The 15,121-nt window shown below is 40.4% G+C and overlaps 1 protein-coding gene across 8 annotated transcripts in view; it reads right to left on the reverse strand.

Annotated features, from left to right (window-relative positions):
* Nucleotides 1-3,629: 3,629 nt before the first annotated feature.
* LOC102291450 (zinc finger protein 821) overlaps nt 3,630-15,121 on the reverse strand; it is a 21,497-nt gene continuing 10,005 nt past the window's right edge. For 5 of the 8 annotated variants that reach the window (XM_005929570.2, XM_005929568.2, XM_005929566.3 and 2 more), the window contains exons 2-6: nt 13,847-13,978; nt 13,587-13,705; nt 11,950-12,048; nt 11,401-11,567; nt 3,630-9,814 (exon numbers count right to left, since the gene is read on the reverse strand). In XM_005929570.2, coding sequence (XP_005929632.1) covers nt 8,848-9,814; nt 11,401-11,567; nt 11,950-12,048; nt 13,587-13,705; nt 13,847-13,978 — 1,484 coding nt within the window. In that variant the 3' untranslated portion in view covers nt 3,630-8,847. Of the gene's footprint in view, nt 9,815-11,400; nt 11,568-11,949; nt 12,049-13,586; nt 13,726-13,846; nt 15,116-15,121 lie in introns of those variants that run through there. The other 3 variants (XM_005929569.3, XM_042220532.1, XM_005929571.2) reach the window with 2 other exon arrangements.

The raw sequence follows: 15,121 nt of genomic DNA on the forward strand, positions 1-15,121 counted from the left end.
AAAAAAAAAAAAAAAAATAGAGTAGAATTGCAGACATCAGCAGCTCCTTTGGTGATGTTGGCACTGTTGATGCTTTCATCAGTGTATGTTACATTATGCTTCTCCTGCAGGAGTCTGAAACCTCTGCTGTCAGCAGAGATACTCTCTCCCCTCTCTCGTTTCTGCAAAGATCTCGTCTCAGGCCAAGTGTGGCATGTCCCACTTGTCTTACACTGAAATAGTGATAAATCAATCAGCTTGTTTGTTCAGCAATCAATTTCTCCTTCTCCAAAAGCCATTCACCATCATACTCTCAGATTTAGGTTGATGGCCCCAACGTAGATTTACAGAAATAATAAGCGATGTCACGCATGCCACGATTAACTTTCCCCCATGTAGGGAATCATTTTACTTCTCTCTTCACTTCCTCATCACCCAAACTAGTCGAGACAGATGGCCACGCCCCTCAGCTGGGTATTGTCAGGCTTCTTCTCACTACTGTCACCAAGTCCTTGCTCATAGGAATTTGTTGCATGACCTTTTACATTAGTTAAATGATTTTGAATTTCCCTTCCAAAGTCATGGCCTCCTCTCCTCACTTTACCTCAGAGCTTTCACAACCAGACTGGGGAATTTAGTTTTCTCTTGTGAACTTTGTAATTAAGGAGGAGGCACTGGTCATCACTAAAGCCACCTGTGGGAATGAGCCAGCAAGTTGTTTCCCTTTTTGCTTCGCTGGCTGCACTGCCACCTACAGCCCAGGAGTCCGGAGTTGGAGGGTGTAGTAGTTTTTTGTGTATATGAGTGGGGCCGTGATGTTCTAAACTTGACTTGCTCAGTAACCAGATTAAAGCAATAGTTATTTTTATGCTATGTGGCTTTACTGATCCGTATTGCCCTCTCCCAGGAACTTCTTGTGGGGTGTGGTAAATCTCGATAAATGTGCAGTGTGAGATCTCACCCTCTCATCCCTTGACTCTTAAAGGCGATGCACTCTTTTTAATGCTCATTTTCATTAATTTAGCAATCCTGCACAAACAAAGCCTTTGGAAACTTTCTCAAGAAGTCATTGTCCAAACATGGATTTTTCACTTCACTGATATTTTTTATTGTTTTTAATGGATTTACTGAAGTGCACATCCAAGAGATGCCCGGCTCTAATGAAATCACAATCATCATCAACTTCTTTTTTTACCTTTTAAAGTGTACGTTTTGCATTGATACTAGGCTGTCTTTATTCCAGTGGTTCCTAAGATTGTCTTGTGTTGCACATAGCAGATGTCACATTTATTTCATACTGACCTTTAAATAGGAATCACAGTACAGTAGTTTATTTTTTTAATGAAGGGAATAGGTTTAAAGTATCGTTGTTGGGGTTTTGTGGCGAGAGGAAAAAAAAACTGACTTGCGTTTCTAAATCTGTTTACAAATTAGCCGACATAAATGCTGCAGTTTCTTCCTTTTGTCTTTCTTACAGGAGAAAAAAAAAGAATCAAAAAAGGGTGTAATTAAAAATAAGTGCAATTAGACCATACATAAAATCGTAATCAGACGACATTCCTCATTCAGACATTCCCATCAAAAAGTACTTCTTTTGCCATAGATATCTGGACTTACCTTTGGCAAGTTACTTAGGAATATTTCATCTTTTAAATTCGACGTGCTCAGACAGCAGCATCAGTTGTGTGGTTGTTATTGTCATGTGTGCTGTTATGGACTAGTTTGTTTGTGAGGTCCAGACACTGTTGTGTGTTTCCCTTATATCCTCGTGATTCACTGAACTTCTATCAGCAGATAGAAGGGGTCATGAGATTGAGCCTGAGCAGTTTTAAAGGATGGGTTCACATTTTTCTTTCTCTCACGCACACATATTACTTATTCCTCCTATCCATTCTTGCTTGTATAAAGATTCCCTCTCAAAGCTACAGCGGTCTTTCAATGCAGTGTTGTGGAATAGTAATATTGGGCTTCAGGAGTCATATGGCAAAGTCGCACATTAAAATAACTTTTAGACGTTTAAAATGTAACAGTCGTGCCATATCTATAAAAATAATACTTTAGTTTATTGCGTGTGCAGTTTCTTTCCAAAAAGTATTAACAATTGTAGGGATGTGGAAAACAAAATCTGTAACTATAACTGTTAGACAGTTATTTGATATTTTCAAGTGTGTATTAATAATATGTCAGTATTTCTTTTCTTTCTTTAAAAAAAAAAAAAATCATGGTTATCCTAACACCCGCATATCATGCTTGTTGGAGATACACATTGTGATTTGTGAAAGTCAGACTCCTGAAGACGTCAAGTTGTGGAGAATGATGAAAGAGTGAGACTGTGGGTGCATGCGGTAGAGATGAGCGTCTTCTAAAGAGTGCTGGGGCTCAGCCTTTAGAGACAGGGTGAGGAGTTTGGTTTTTAGAAAGGGCACAGAGTAGAGCTGCTACTCATCGACGCTGAAAGGACGAAGTTCAGGTTGTTCGGACATGTGGTCAAGGTGTCTCCTGCATTCTTGGTAAGGTCCAGGTGTGTCCTACTCGGAAAACCCTTACTGTCCTTCCAGAAGAGCTGGCCATGGAGAGCCAAGTCTGGATGTCTCTGTTTCGCCTGCTGCCCTCACACCCCACTTAAGTGTCAGTGTAGGCCTGAAATGAACCTTTTTACAGCCGGTGTGGACAGGAGGAAAGATTTCAACTAATAACTGTCAAACTTGATATGGACAGGTTAGTCAAACTAGCAAACATGTGAACCCAGACTTCTTTTTTTTTTATATCTGATCATCTGATTGGAGTTTTTCATCCTGTAAGCAATATACACAATACCTGAAAACATTTCACGTAGTCTTCTCTATGCAGTAACCTCAGTATTGTACCCTTCATTGTCTTAACTCTGAAGCAGCGGGGCAGGTCGGCGGATGCAGTCGTTCCACGCTGATTTTTGCTTTAAATTACTCTTCTAATAGGAATCTAAGCAGTGTTTTGCTTTACCACTTTGTATTTTATGCTCAGTGATTCTCATCGATGTTTATTGTCCTGCGACGCCACACACTTTGCCAAATAGCAATGCATTCGTCCTGCATTACCATGGCGCGATTGCTGCTTCTGCATTATGTGTAAGGTCAGGATTCAATTGACGACATTTAAATGGTGCGAGCAGTGCCACCTGTGACTTTTTTCTTTTCCCCCTCTGCTTTTGGGAAGTATCCACTCAAATAAAGATGTCTAATGATCCACATCACTGATCGTCTGTTGCTGTAAGTAATTGCACTAAATGTCCTCCTTTACAGTGTTTGAAATCTGTTGGTAGTTTGAAGAGTTTCAAAATGTAAAGCACACAAAAAAATCACGGAGAAATCACAGGTTGTGCGTTTCTGTAGATAGCTGTATTTTTTGTATAGATAGCTTCGATGATGCTTGTCGTTAATGCCTTAAATTCTGCTTTGTACAATATGTGAAATTGAAACGATGCTCCAGGTAGGCTCAGCGTCCCAGTTTCAGGTTGAATAAGAGTGAATCAGAAATGACAAACATTCATATTTAGATGTCTCAAAGGTTGACTGTGGGCTTTCTTTGGGACATGAACTCTGCAACGTTTTGGTTTGGTTTCATTTTTCTTTTTAAACACATTTCTTATTCCGTTTTTAATAGATTCTTTAGGCTCATATTTAACATTCAGATCCTTTTTTTTTTTTTTTCCAGTATGTGGGAATGGAAAGGAGGCTTTTCTCTGCACTTTTTTGTACACAAGACAGCAAAAGGAGGGCAATCTATTAATTCCTCACATGCATAGACAGATGCACAGTTGTTTTTATTGTTGTTGCACAGAATTTGTAGGTTTTTTTTTTTTCTTTCCTCCTTAGAAATTAATGGGTGGTGTTTGGTGTTTTGTGCTCTGACAGTCTGAACAGCAGAGGCGGGTTTGGATAAGCGAGAAAGGCTGCATAAAGCCAAAACTTTTCTATCGGTGGTAATGTGACTATTTTTTTTTTCCTCTTCAATGTTTTGTGGCGTTGCTCGATGGGATTTCTATGTGAACTACTTCCTGTTGATCCAGTATTGCAAAGGTGAATTTAGGACGGTTTTGGTGCCGCTGATGTCGAATTAAATCAGGAGAAATGAGAACGGTTAAAAGTTTTAAAAAGTCTGTGTATTTTCAGATATGACTTTGTACTATTTTTTTTTTCCCTTCTGCACACGGTGACACTGCTTTTTATGTGACGCATAACTAAAAACAAAACAAAAAACAGCATCTTTTTAAATGCCTAAATCTGCAAAATATATGCAATTATGTAAAATGTAACATTCAATCCTCAAGTATAATCCAGGTTGTATGAACTTTGTATAGTGAGTTTTAATATCGTATGGCCGTACCAATATGTATTGATCTTAATCAGAAGCCTTAGAGTTGTCGACCCAAAGTGCTCCCTTAGAATATCCTACACCTACCTGACTTTAACAAAGCATTACTATCTCTATTTTGTTGCGTTTTTATTTGTATCCTTTTTGAATAAAATAGATTTGTACTGTATATTTGTACCTCTCTGTGAACTACTTAGAGCGGTTTTTTTGTTTGTTTGTTTTGATTTGTTTTGCTGTTTTAATTCTATGTACTTTAAGGACACAAAGATATTGTATTTTTATTGTTACAGCTAACTTGGAGACATTGCATTTATCATGTTTGTTAAGTAAACACAATATAATATATATATATAAATATATATACAAATATAAATATAAACAATTATCCAACTTGTGTGCTGTGATTCTTAGTCCTGTTGTGCATTTATTATTTTAGAGAAACTGGTGGCTTCAGTTTCTTTATTGTAGGTTCTATACACCTACAATAGTATATAAAAGATCTTCTCAGAGGATTATACGGTATATAATATATATATATAGTCCTTTTGGTGAAAAAATGCTTTTAATCATAGTTGTGGTCAGAGGTTTACACGCACTCATCCCATCATGGCCATGAATGTTATGGTAACTCGTGGCTTTTTTTTTTTAAACTGTTCTTTTTTCAGAGCATACAGCTTTCATGACCAGCTTTAAGAAGTGGGTGCACACTGGTTCTACACAAGCTACACCCACTTTAGAGGGAGGTTATTTTATCTACTTTATATTTTGCTGCTTGTGAATAACCCATTTTACAAGTTGATTGTCACATCTTGACCTGTAATGTATAGCTGGTAAATATAGTAGTATACAATAAGAGCTGCTGAACAAAAGTGCTCATGTCACATTGTTACACAGTGTTAGCTTAGTTTTATATGTGTTATAAGCCAAATTGTATAAAATGTATCAATTTACTTTCAGTAAATGGAAACATTCAGAAGATACACATCTGTACACAGCTGTCCAAAGTAAAATGCACACAGGTAACCCTATTATGTAATCTAGTTATTTGGGATTTGAGCGCATTTGGTACTTGCACTGGTTACCTCACATAGTATATCACAATAGGTCCTGAAATTTGTTTCTCCTTTTATTATGTCTGTTATTTTGCAGGACATTTCTCGTTTGTGTTTCATCATTTCCTGATGGTCTTGGGGAGTATATCATAGCTGGCTCTTTTGATGTCAGTGTCAAATACTACCCTGTCCACCATAATGTTTATGAATTTCAGTCTAAGCGTGCATGGTGCCCACTAAAGTCCTGAGTTGTTATGAGGATACGTGCGTAGACCTACATTTTTTAAGTTTGGCACTCAGTGATGATCTCACTCTGTGCTTAAAGTTTAAGCTATTAACCTTTACAACTATTAGCACTTACAGACAATTTAGAATTGCCAATTAACCCAGTGTATCTAAAAATAGGGGTCAAGTTCTCCTGGGAGGACAAAGCCACTTCAGCTAAAACAATGAATGACCAGGGTGGTAATGCAGCGAGTTTAAGTTGAACTAATGATTCATGTATAAACACAATTTGCAGGTGAGATTGTGCTTTTACTTTAGTTTGATTCTTGAAACCTAAATGCTTCCCCTTGTTAATGATTAATGAAGACAATGGGCTGCAGGGGCTCAAGGTTTGGAAACAACCGAACTGATCTTATGCAGTGCTTTGTAGGAAAAAAAAAAACAATGCAAAAAATGTAAACAATGCTCCAAACCAACATAATAAATTCAATGTTTATTTCCACATTCTTATCCAGGTTTCGTCACGGTCTGTACATCTGTTATTCCAGTAACAGAGGATGGCGTCCCTCAAAGTGCCATCCAGTCAGAATGCATTGATATCACAACTAGCATGTTGTCATTAGCAGTTTAGCTCATTCATTTGGCCTTGATCAGAAAGACTTCTTTTGTAAACATGGACATTGAGAGAAAATCCTGATAGAATATAGAAAGGCCAACATCTTGAAACATTTTTCGATTAAACTGTAAAAAACAGGCAGGCATAAACAAACAGAACACAAGCTCATGTTGAACCATTCTAGGACGAGTGCAGTTTCAGGACATGCAGTGTTTTTACCTAATCCACACTGAGAGAGCGCTGCTGCCAAAGAACAGCGCCGCGTCAGAGTCCACAGAACGTCCTTTCAACTAGTAAGTGAAGTTGTAGGACAAACAGGGTCACAGCAATTTCAAAGAGCAACCTCTGAGAATACCCAGTATTCATATTCTGAGAGAAAGAGACGACACCTGAAGCCTTTGTTGAGAACACTGATCTGCCCTTGGTAGAGTGTATAATGAGAAGGATGGCAGTGAAACCCTGTTGCTTTTTGTGCTGAACTAGGAAGAGGAAACATCTCTCAAAAAAAGACAAAAATGTCTCTACTAAAAGTCCCAAAACTGCCTAAAACTTCTGTTTGCATGACAGGTCTACAAATGATTCTTATGGGCTGGGGTGCCGTATCCAGGCCCTGAGCCCTCTGAGTTAAACTGCCTGAGTAGCTGAACTGTTTGCTTTGAAGTCTGTTTAAAATTGAGGTCGCATTCTGCATAGTTTCAGTGAAAAGTGAATTAATTTCCTTTAATAAATAACATCTGTTGCATAGAGGTTTGATGCACTCCTAGAAAAAAGCCTCTGAGGATAAAACCAAAACTCCCTTTAATTTTTTTGTCTTTTGTTTTTTCTTCATTAAACCTGCTGGAACTAACAGCCAGGTGGGTTGCGGCTCGTCTAGGAGTGACTCAAACAGAACCGCTGCTCGTTCTTCTTTAAAGAGTACTTCTGAAACTGCTCATTTGACACTGTTAAATGTTTCCATCTGGATAAGCAAAGACAAGAAGTGGAGGTAACAGGCAGGAAATTAAACAAGGGTTATCCAACCATGGCCTCTAATTTTAACATTTTGTAAATCAACAAAACACCTCAAAACACTTTTACAAGAAAAAAAAATACAGATATATATATATATATTCACATCATATTGCATAAATATGTGCTGGAATGAGGTTAATGAATCTCCTGGTATGGGCTGTATGTGCCGTGAAGTTAGCCCCAGTGCTCAGTAACAGATGAAGGAAACAAACAAAAAAAGTGTTTAGAACAATTTCCACTTGTCATGTGACTCCATAAAAGTGACTTGCAGATATAAAACATAATTTAAGTGGTACTGTTTACACATCTTGAAGGTACTGCAGCCTTACAATACATGTGGATGCTACACAAATTGCACAAAGCAGAGGTTGCATTATCTATGTACGATTTCCCGTATGACGGTAAAAACCCACGGTGTCGGAACCCGCTCATGAGGAAAACAAATGCATCTTTTAGGGCAGAATTCAAGTAATGCGACAAATTCTGAGGTCAACGGGTAACATGTTGTGTACTGTTTCTTTGCAACCACTTACAGGAATAGAATATTCCTCAATGCAATGAGCCCAAACATATAAGAGGTAACTAATGTATTTTACAGTACAATAACAGCAGCACAGACTTTATGACTTTACTTTTTTGTTGTTTTTTAAGAGCCAGAGAAAACCTCTGTAAAAGAAAGTCAAAATATAAATGACATTGGCAAAAATGTTCGGAGCGTAAAGACGCGAGAGTCGTATCTTGGCAAAGAGAATGTACAAAAAATGTACTGCATTGAGATGTAAAACTCAGAAATAAGAGGAATGTAGCTCAACACTGAACACGTTCAATAGGACATTCATTCAAACTTTATGTCAGAATCTATAACGCCTCTTGTTTTTAAAATCACTTGTGAATGTGTGTGTCCTATTAAAGTGCCTGAATGATCAATACAAACATAACAATGTAAAGCAAACAAACAAAAATGACCTGCATCCTCGGTAGTAGTGTACAGTACATATAGAGCTTTGGAAGCTTGGAGTTGGAACGCAGTAAGCCACAGGACAGAGGGCGCGTCCACGGCGCCAGCTGAGGTAGTAGTTTGACTGAACACGAACTTCCCAGGGACCCATGGTAGCAGCTTGAAGAGAGGTGTAGCTACCTGGAAATCAGAGTCACTGGGCTGGCGGAGTGGACCAGAAAGGAGAGGGGACTGTGGCTACAAAGTCCCCTCTCCTGTCACTGAAGGTCCATGTGCAAATGATTTTTTTTTTGTCCCCTCAAAGGAAGTGTAACTGCTCCTATGAGTATGAACTGTGTTAAATCTGCTAGTCCACTGACGCAACAGATAAAATCTCTTTACAACATGCTCTTATGTCATCATCCATACAATAAGAAACATTCTCATCCCTGTTCCCAAGGTTTTCTAGGCTGTTTAAAAAAAGACGTTGAAGAAGTTTTTGTTGTATTTAACAAAGCAGCTTGTGTGCGAAGCTGTTCGACGCAGATCGAGCTGAGAGGAAACCAGCTAGGAATGGTTCTCTGTGAACAGGCAGCCTGATGGCGCAGTGCAGAGGTTAATGATGCTGCGAGAAGCCAACTGGATTCTGCCCTCACCCGATTGGCCTGGACCCACTAGGGCAGCTTCATGAATAGACCATTATCAATGGAGGGGACAGGCATAGGGCAGGGAAACTGGAAGAGACTCATGTCTGCTGTGAGGGCAGCCATGGCTGCAGGATCGTGCTCTATCTGTGTCCTCAGAGCAGGGTCAATCTTGTCCAGCCGTCGCTTGATCCTCTTTGCCTCCCTCTCGCGGATCAGCCTGGCCTGCCTCTTCTCTGGTGTCTCGTTGGCCCTCTTTAATCGCATGGCCTCCCTGTCCCTCTGCAGCCTGCGTGCCCGCTGCTCCTCCGTTTCCTGCATCCTCTGCATGCGCTTGGCCTCGCGGTCCCGCAGCCGCCTCAGCTCCCTCTCTTCTTCTGTCTCACACGCCCGCTTGTTCTTCTTTGCCGTGCGCTCACGCTCCAGACGCTGCAGTCGGGCCTCTAAGGGCTCGTTCTTCCGACGCAGAGCCCATTTTCGCATCGGTGACTGGGCCGCCACTAGCTGCTGATAAGCCACACAGCTGTTGCACACCAGCAGCACTCCGGCAGGATACACTGGCATAGGGCTCAGGATATCAGGGATAGGAGGAAGGCCTGAAGAGGAGGAGTTGAGTGCATCAGGGATTGAGGCGAGGGATGGCCCTTCAGAGAGGAGACTATCGGGCAGTGAGGGAAATGCGGGTCCCTGGTCTGTGCACGGTCCTGATCCTGGCCCAGGGCCATGACATGGTCTGGGGCCTTGACACTGGCTTGAGATATGACCCTGCCCCTGGCAGGAACGTTGGGCTTGACATAGGTTGGGATTGGGGTTAGTTGCTTGACACAGGCAAGGACCCTGACACGAACTGGGACTGGGGCCCGGTCCATGGCAAGAGTCAGTGCAGGGGCCCGGGCTGCTCATGGGGCTGCTCGAGAGGGACTGGGACATGGAACTGGTGTCCCTTCCCCCAGTAAAATCCATCCTAGTTGTGTCGAGGACTTCTTTAAGCTTCTCCCTACGACAGGATACATGAATCAGGTAAACAGCCTTTTTTTTCTTTTTTTTTTAAGTGGTCTGGACTCTTCCAGGGAAGCATTAGATCCCTGATAGAAAGCTTGCTCCTGTCTAAATCTTTAATGTGGGGATCATAGAGCCTTTCACTTGAGGTCTCCTAGACGAGATTTGTTTCCTGTTAAAAATAAACGTATTCATTTTATACTGCGTCTAAGTAAAATGCTTTTAGCTCTCTCACCGTCACTATAAACTAACTTTCATCTGAGTTTTGAACAGCTAGGTGGGGTTTCTGTGCACACAGCCACAGCGTGCCTGAGATCACGATATCTGTGATATACTCTCTCGCTTACGTTACACAGAGACAAGAGCAGGAGGAAAAAAACACTAAACTATCTGAAACTAAGTGTTCAGAGCAGTCTGAAATCCGAGATTTCACCCCGCAGGGATTTTTTTCCACCAGCCTGCAACAAAGGCTTCATACATCAGACTGACAGGCATTGTTTTTGCCTTGAATTTTTGTTAGCCTGGCTCGTATGGTCACATATTTTAGGCAACAGTAAAATTTAGCTTCTGTCAAGCTGCGATGAGTTACAGGACTTGAAACCACTTTGCTGCAATGGGAAGAGATGGCTGATTCCATGTTAGTCGTTTCCCAAACTTTTTTGCTTCAGAGAGGAATAAGGGCCATGCGTCAAATGAACTCTGGCTAGCTCTCTGGAGAGAAGTTTAACAGGCTGTTAACAGCCTCAGAGGAGGTGACTGTTCAGAAAACACTGGTTGCCAGATGCTGGTTATGTTACTTTATTGTAGCTGGCTGGAACAACATGAAACAGCTTTTCCACGTACATCTAAGATACACCTTTTTTTTGTCTCTCTTTAGAATAACAAGTATTTATGTTTTATTTTTCCAAACTTAGCAGCAAATGCTTCTGCCAACTGTAATGCTTCATGACTTTTCTCTTCTCTCCTTTTCATCACTTCACACTGCTTCTCCTTCTACAATGCGTCCTGACCTTGTCAGTGCTGTTTAAATTAGAAATGTAATGGTAGTTGCTAAGCAACACGCAAGTTTATTTCCATTAAATCTGTCATTGCAGTACTAATTTTATTCATCCCTCATGCTCTGCATTCTGTCTAATCCCACACTTGGAAAACCATTGCTCTTTCTCATTCTATTATAATGTATTAAAGAGAAAATGTGACTTCTTTTTACTCAATTTATATTTTCAAAGGTTCGACAAAAGAAAAGGTTTGTCTTTAAAAAAAAAAAAAAAAAAGTAGCATGCAGTTTTTTATGTTTCTACATTACACTCCTGCCAGAATCAATTTTTAGATACTAGAAAAATTAAAAGGCCTCATTTTAAATAGCTCATCCTTCTGAATCAGTGGTGTCTTTTCACCTTGTCATAAAGGGACCACATATGAGATATTGTTTTAAAAATTTTTAAGATAAATGACATAATTAAATAATAAGCACTAAATAAACACAGAAACTTCAGGACCCGGTTAGTATAATTTTATCACAACATCTATATTCAATCTGCATTTAAGACCTGAGATGAGAGCTACAGCAGAGATGAGCTCAACCTGTTAAAGTTGTTGGTGTCTGTGAAGCGTGCACCACAGACAGCGCAGTTGGAGAGGCGGTCCTCGGAGTGGATGAGAAGATGGCGTCCAAGTGAGCCGGGCGAACTCAGGGCTCGCCCACACACTGGGCACACATAGCTCTTGGTGTTGCTCATCATAGTCGTGTGCTGTTACAAGACAGCAAACAGAGATGAGAAAAGCAGCAAACTTAAAAGATATAATAACTTTGTATTGCAGGCGATTATCAGTTTGCAATATGTTTGCAAAAGAAAAAAATAACAAAGGAAATATACATTTAAAATATTATGAAAAAGTAAAATTAGAATATTTAAATTCATGTCTGCAACAGTTATAATTGATGCTGTGGTTGTTATGCATGGTAGTATAAATGCAAACAGCATACAGAGTTTAAAAAACAAAACTATGCAGCTATATGACAAAGTAGACAGATTGCAGAGCAGATAGGCTGCTGCCACACGGCTTTGAAAATTGCATTTCTTTTTTTGGTTCTGTACTAGATCGGGGCAGTTGAGACGATGTTATTCTCACCTGGTAGACATGGGAGATGAGCTTATCTGGGCTGCTGAAATCCAGCGGGCAGAGAGGACAAACAAAGTTGTTGCTGTGCTCTCCCCCTTCCTCGCTCTCCTGAGGAAAGTCAAAAACCATTTAAACTCGTTTCAGAAGCACATTAACACCACATTCAAATGATTTTACACCTACATCTTACAGTTGTAAATCACAAATCTGAATTCTGAGTTATTTATTAAATTAAAATTTCCAATTTGTATGATGGCAGTTAAAACGTAAAAGAGGCCTTGTTTTGGTCTGAAACATTTTCACAAGTGGATGAAGACGTGTTGAGTGTATGACTGAGCAAAATTCCCACAAGTCCCGGTGACTCACTGACAGTGACATCACACTGTGTGCTGAGACAGATGTGACTCACAGAACATTTTCAAACAGAAGGTGCAGGCAGAAAACATATTGGTTGGACCTGGGGGTGTCTAATAACTCAAAGGGCACTTTTGAATAAAAATATTGGGCCAGACCTCTTCATCTTTGAATCCAGGTGTTCTCGAACCATTGCACAGGTCTAAAAAAATCAAACAGCCATATGGTCTGCCTTTACAAACATTTGTGAAAAAATGGTTTGCTCTCTGAATTCATGTGTGTTGCTGTAAAATGACGCCAGCGTTGCGAGGACAAGTCAGTTCATGAAATTTCTTCCCTCACAAACAGTCATGATCAGCTGTAAGCTGTATTATTGCAAAGTGGAAGCTTTTAGGAACCACAGCAACTCATCTGTGAATGTGACAGTTCATGTAAAGTTACAGAGCAGTGCATAAAATTCACCAACGCTCTGCTGATTCAGTAACTGGATGTGGTTTCATGGCATGGGTTTCCATGGCTCCTGTAGATGTACTAAGTAGGTAGCCCACTACTTTTTTTTCCCACTTTTACTATATTAGTGATGTCTTTTAACTGATTATTTATCATTTTCACTTTTATCTTTTCAAAGTAATAAAACAACAATGTCAAAAGTTTATTATGTTAATTGTTATTTTGCATACAAATAGAAAGATTTTGGTGAAATATCACTACTTCCTTTCCGGTTATCTCAGGAGAAATATCTGCAATATTCTCTAGCACAGCACATTAGCTTTAAATTCACAGATGCATGAACCTAATTAAACATCATAAAACTGGAGCAGATGACAGGGTGGGCATCTAGATGCAAATTACGGTTCACATTGACTTGTTTTTCATGCACGACTGATGGATGAGAGTTGATAAATTCTTTTCACGCCTACCAACTCGTTTATAAACCACATATTTCATAATCAAACAGATGCAGGGCAGATACTTGTCCTCATTTTTTTTTTAAATCTCTGTCGTGTTTTGTTTGTGTGTTTATTCCACACCACAACGTTACCAGTATGGTCTCTTCTAGTGTAATGCATAAGTTGTGTTCAAACTAATTGATGATGTGCTAAGAAGTTGTTTTCAAAGACGTACACAGTGAGAAATAGATAAAATTATTTTCCCAGTTATGAGAACCTTACCACAACCTTTGTGCGTGTTCCTTTTTTGTATTTGTTAGAATGAAATAAACATTATTGCCATTCAAAGCACCATCATAACAAACACTGGAGTGAAGGTGTCTAAATTAGCAGCCCTCTCACCTCTTTGACTCCTGCTCCTTGTAGGAGACACTGTGTTCTCTTGGTGGTCATGTGGTCGTCAGCAGAGGTGTTGGAGGACGAGTCTTCGCCGTGGTTTTCTGGGTCACTATCGCTGTCTTCTATGGAGGCAAACACAGCCCTATCAATACGGACAGACAACAAAACACAGGGCAGGGCTTATTCTCACTAACACCCCTCATTCCAAGGACATTCCTACAGAGTCCAACAGTCCTTCCCTGACCCTTCCCTCCATCCTGTACCTGAGAAGCTATCCTGCCCTTGGACTTCCTGGGAGTTGTTGCTGCAGCATTCACTGTCCTCTGTGAATTCGTCTCTGCCATCCATGTTAATAGTGTGCTGGAGTCCTGTGATGGTTGAAGTGTGGAATGGCCCTGGAGTTAGAAAGACAGTAGAAGGACCGTCGGTAAGATTCTTGAAAAGTTGACTTTCTCACTTGTGGTACATGTAGAAAAAGCCAACAAGCTCTTTCAAACTAGGCTTCAAGACAAGACTGGAGTTGACCTTCTCATAGTCTTGAGACACAACCATAAGACCCGTCATGCCAGTATTAACAACATGTTGGAAATGGACACCAACAGAAACTGTACTACAGGCTAAATCAGCACTCCATCCTTCTAAGATTGGGAGCTACATTCAGCAAAGAAGAGTAGGAGTGGGCCTGTTTCCAGATAGACCCTTGTGGAACAAAGGAAAATGGCGAAAGCTGGTAGTTTTAGAACTCCAGTGGCAGGAGGTGGCTCCAAATTTGCTAATCTTAGAAGCCCAACAGCAAAAGTGGATGAAGTGGGAAATATTGAATAAAGGGACAATCAACTGGAAACGCACTCAGGCACATCATGACTTTAATTAAAGTGAGCCTTTGTCAAGGCAGGTATACTTAGAGACACAACCAGGTGCTGAAGTCTCTGTCTATCAATGCCAAAAGAGCAGCACCACTGCCACTTCAAGAACAATGACAAAAATACCCTCCATCACTGACCAGGAAGACTTTTGAAGGAGGTTGTTACTAGAAAATGTTCTTTGATACAGGTCAACAGCTTATAATCCCATCAGAAATAGTTGCTTCTGCCCAAAGACCAGATCTGGTACTTTGGTCCACCACTCTCTGTATTGTCTACTTTATAGAACTAAAAGTACCATGGGAAAAAGCTGTGACACACTCAGCTGAAATCAGATGCAGAGCATTGAGGCTGGATAGCAACAGTTTAGCATTCCATAGTTAAACTTATTAAACACTTGGTTATTAAACACTTGGAGATGCACAGCCAAACCCTATGCCACCACCTTCAAGGTGATTCCAGGGATTGCTTAGTGGCTGTGGATGAGGAGGAAAGACCCCAGCTGTGCGCCAAGATGTTAGGGACAAACACCCAGATCTGATTCGCCTGTGGTGGACCTGCCCCGGTACAGGGTGTACAGGGAGTGCAGAATTATTAGGCAAATGAGTATTTTGTCCACATCATCCTCTTCATGCATGTTGTCTTACTCCAAGCTGTATAGGCTCGAAAGCCTAC

The sequence above is a fragment of the Haplochromis burtoni genome, unplaced genomic scaffold (genome assembly GCF_018398535.1).
Source record: "Haplochromis burtoni strain Fernald_Lab_line unplaced genomic scaffold, NCSU_Asbu1 Contig_50, whole genome shotgun sequence".
In the NCBI taxonomy this organism is placed as follows: Eukaryota; Metazoa; Chordata; class Actinopteri; order Cichliformes; family Cichlidae; genus Haplochromis; species Haplochromis burtoni.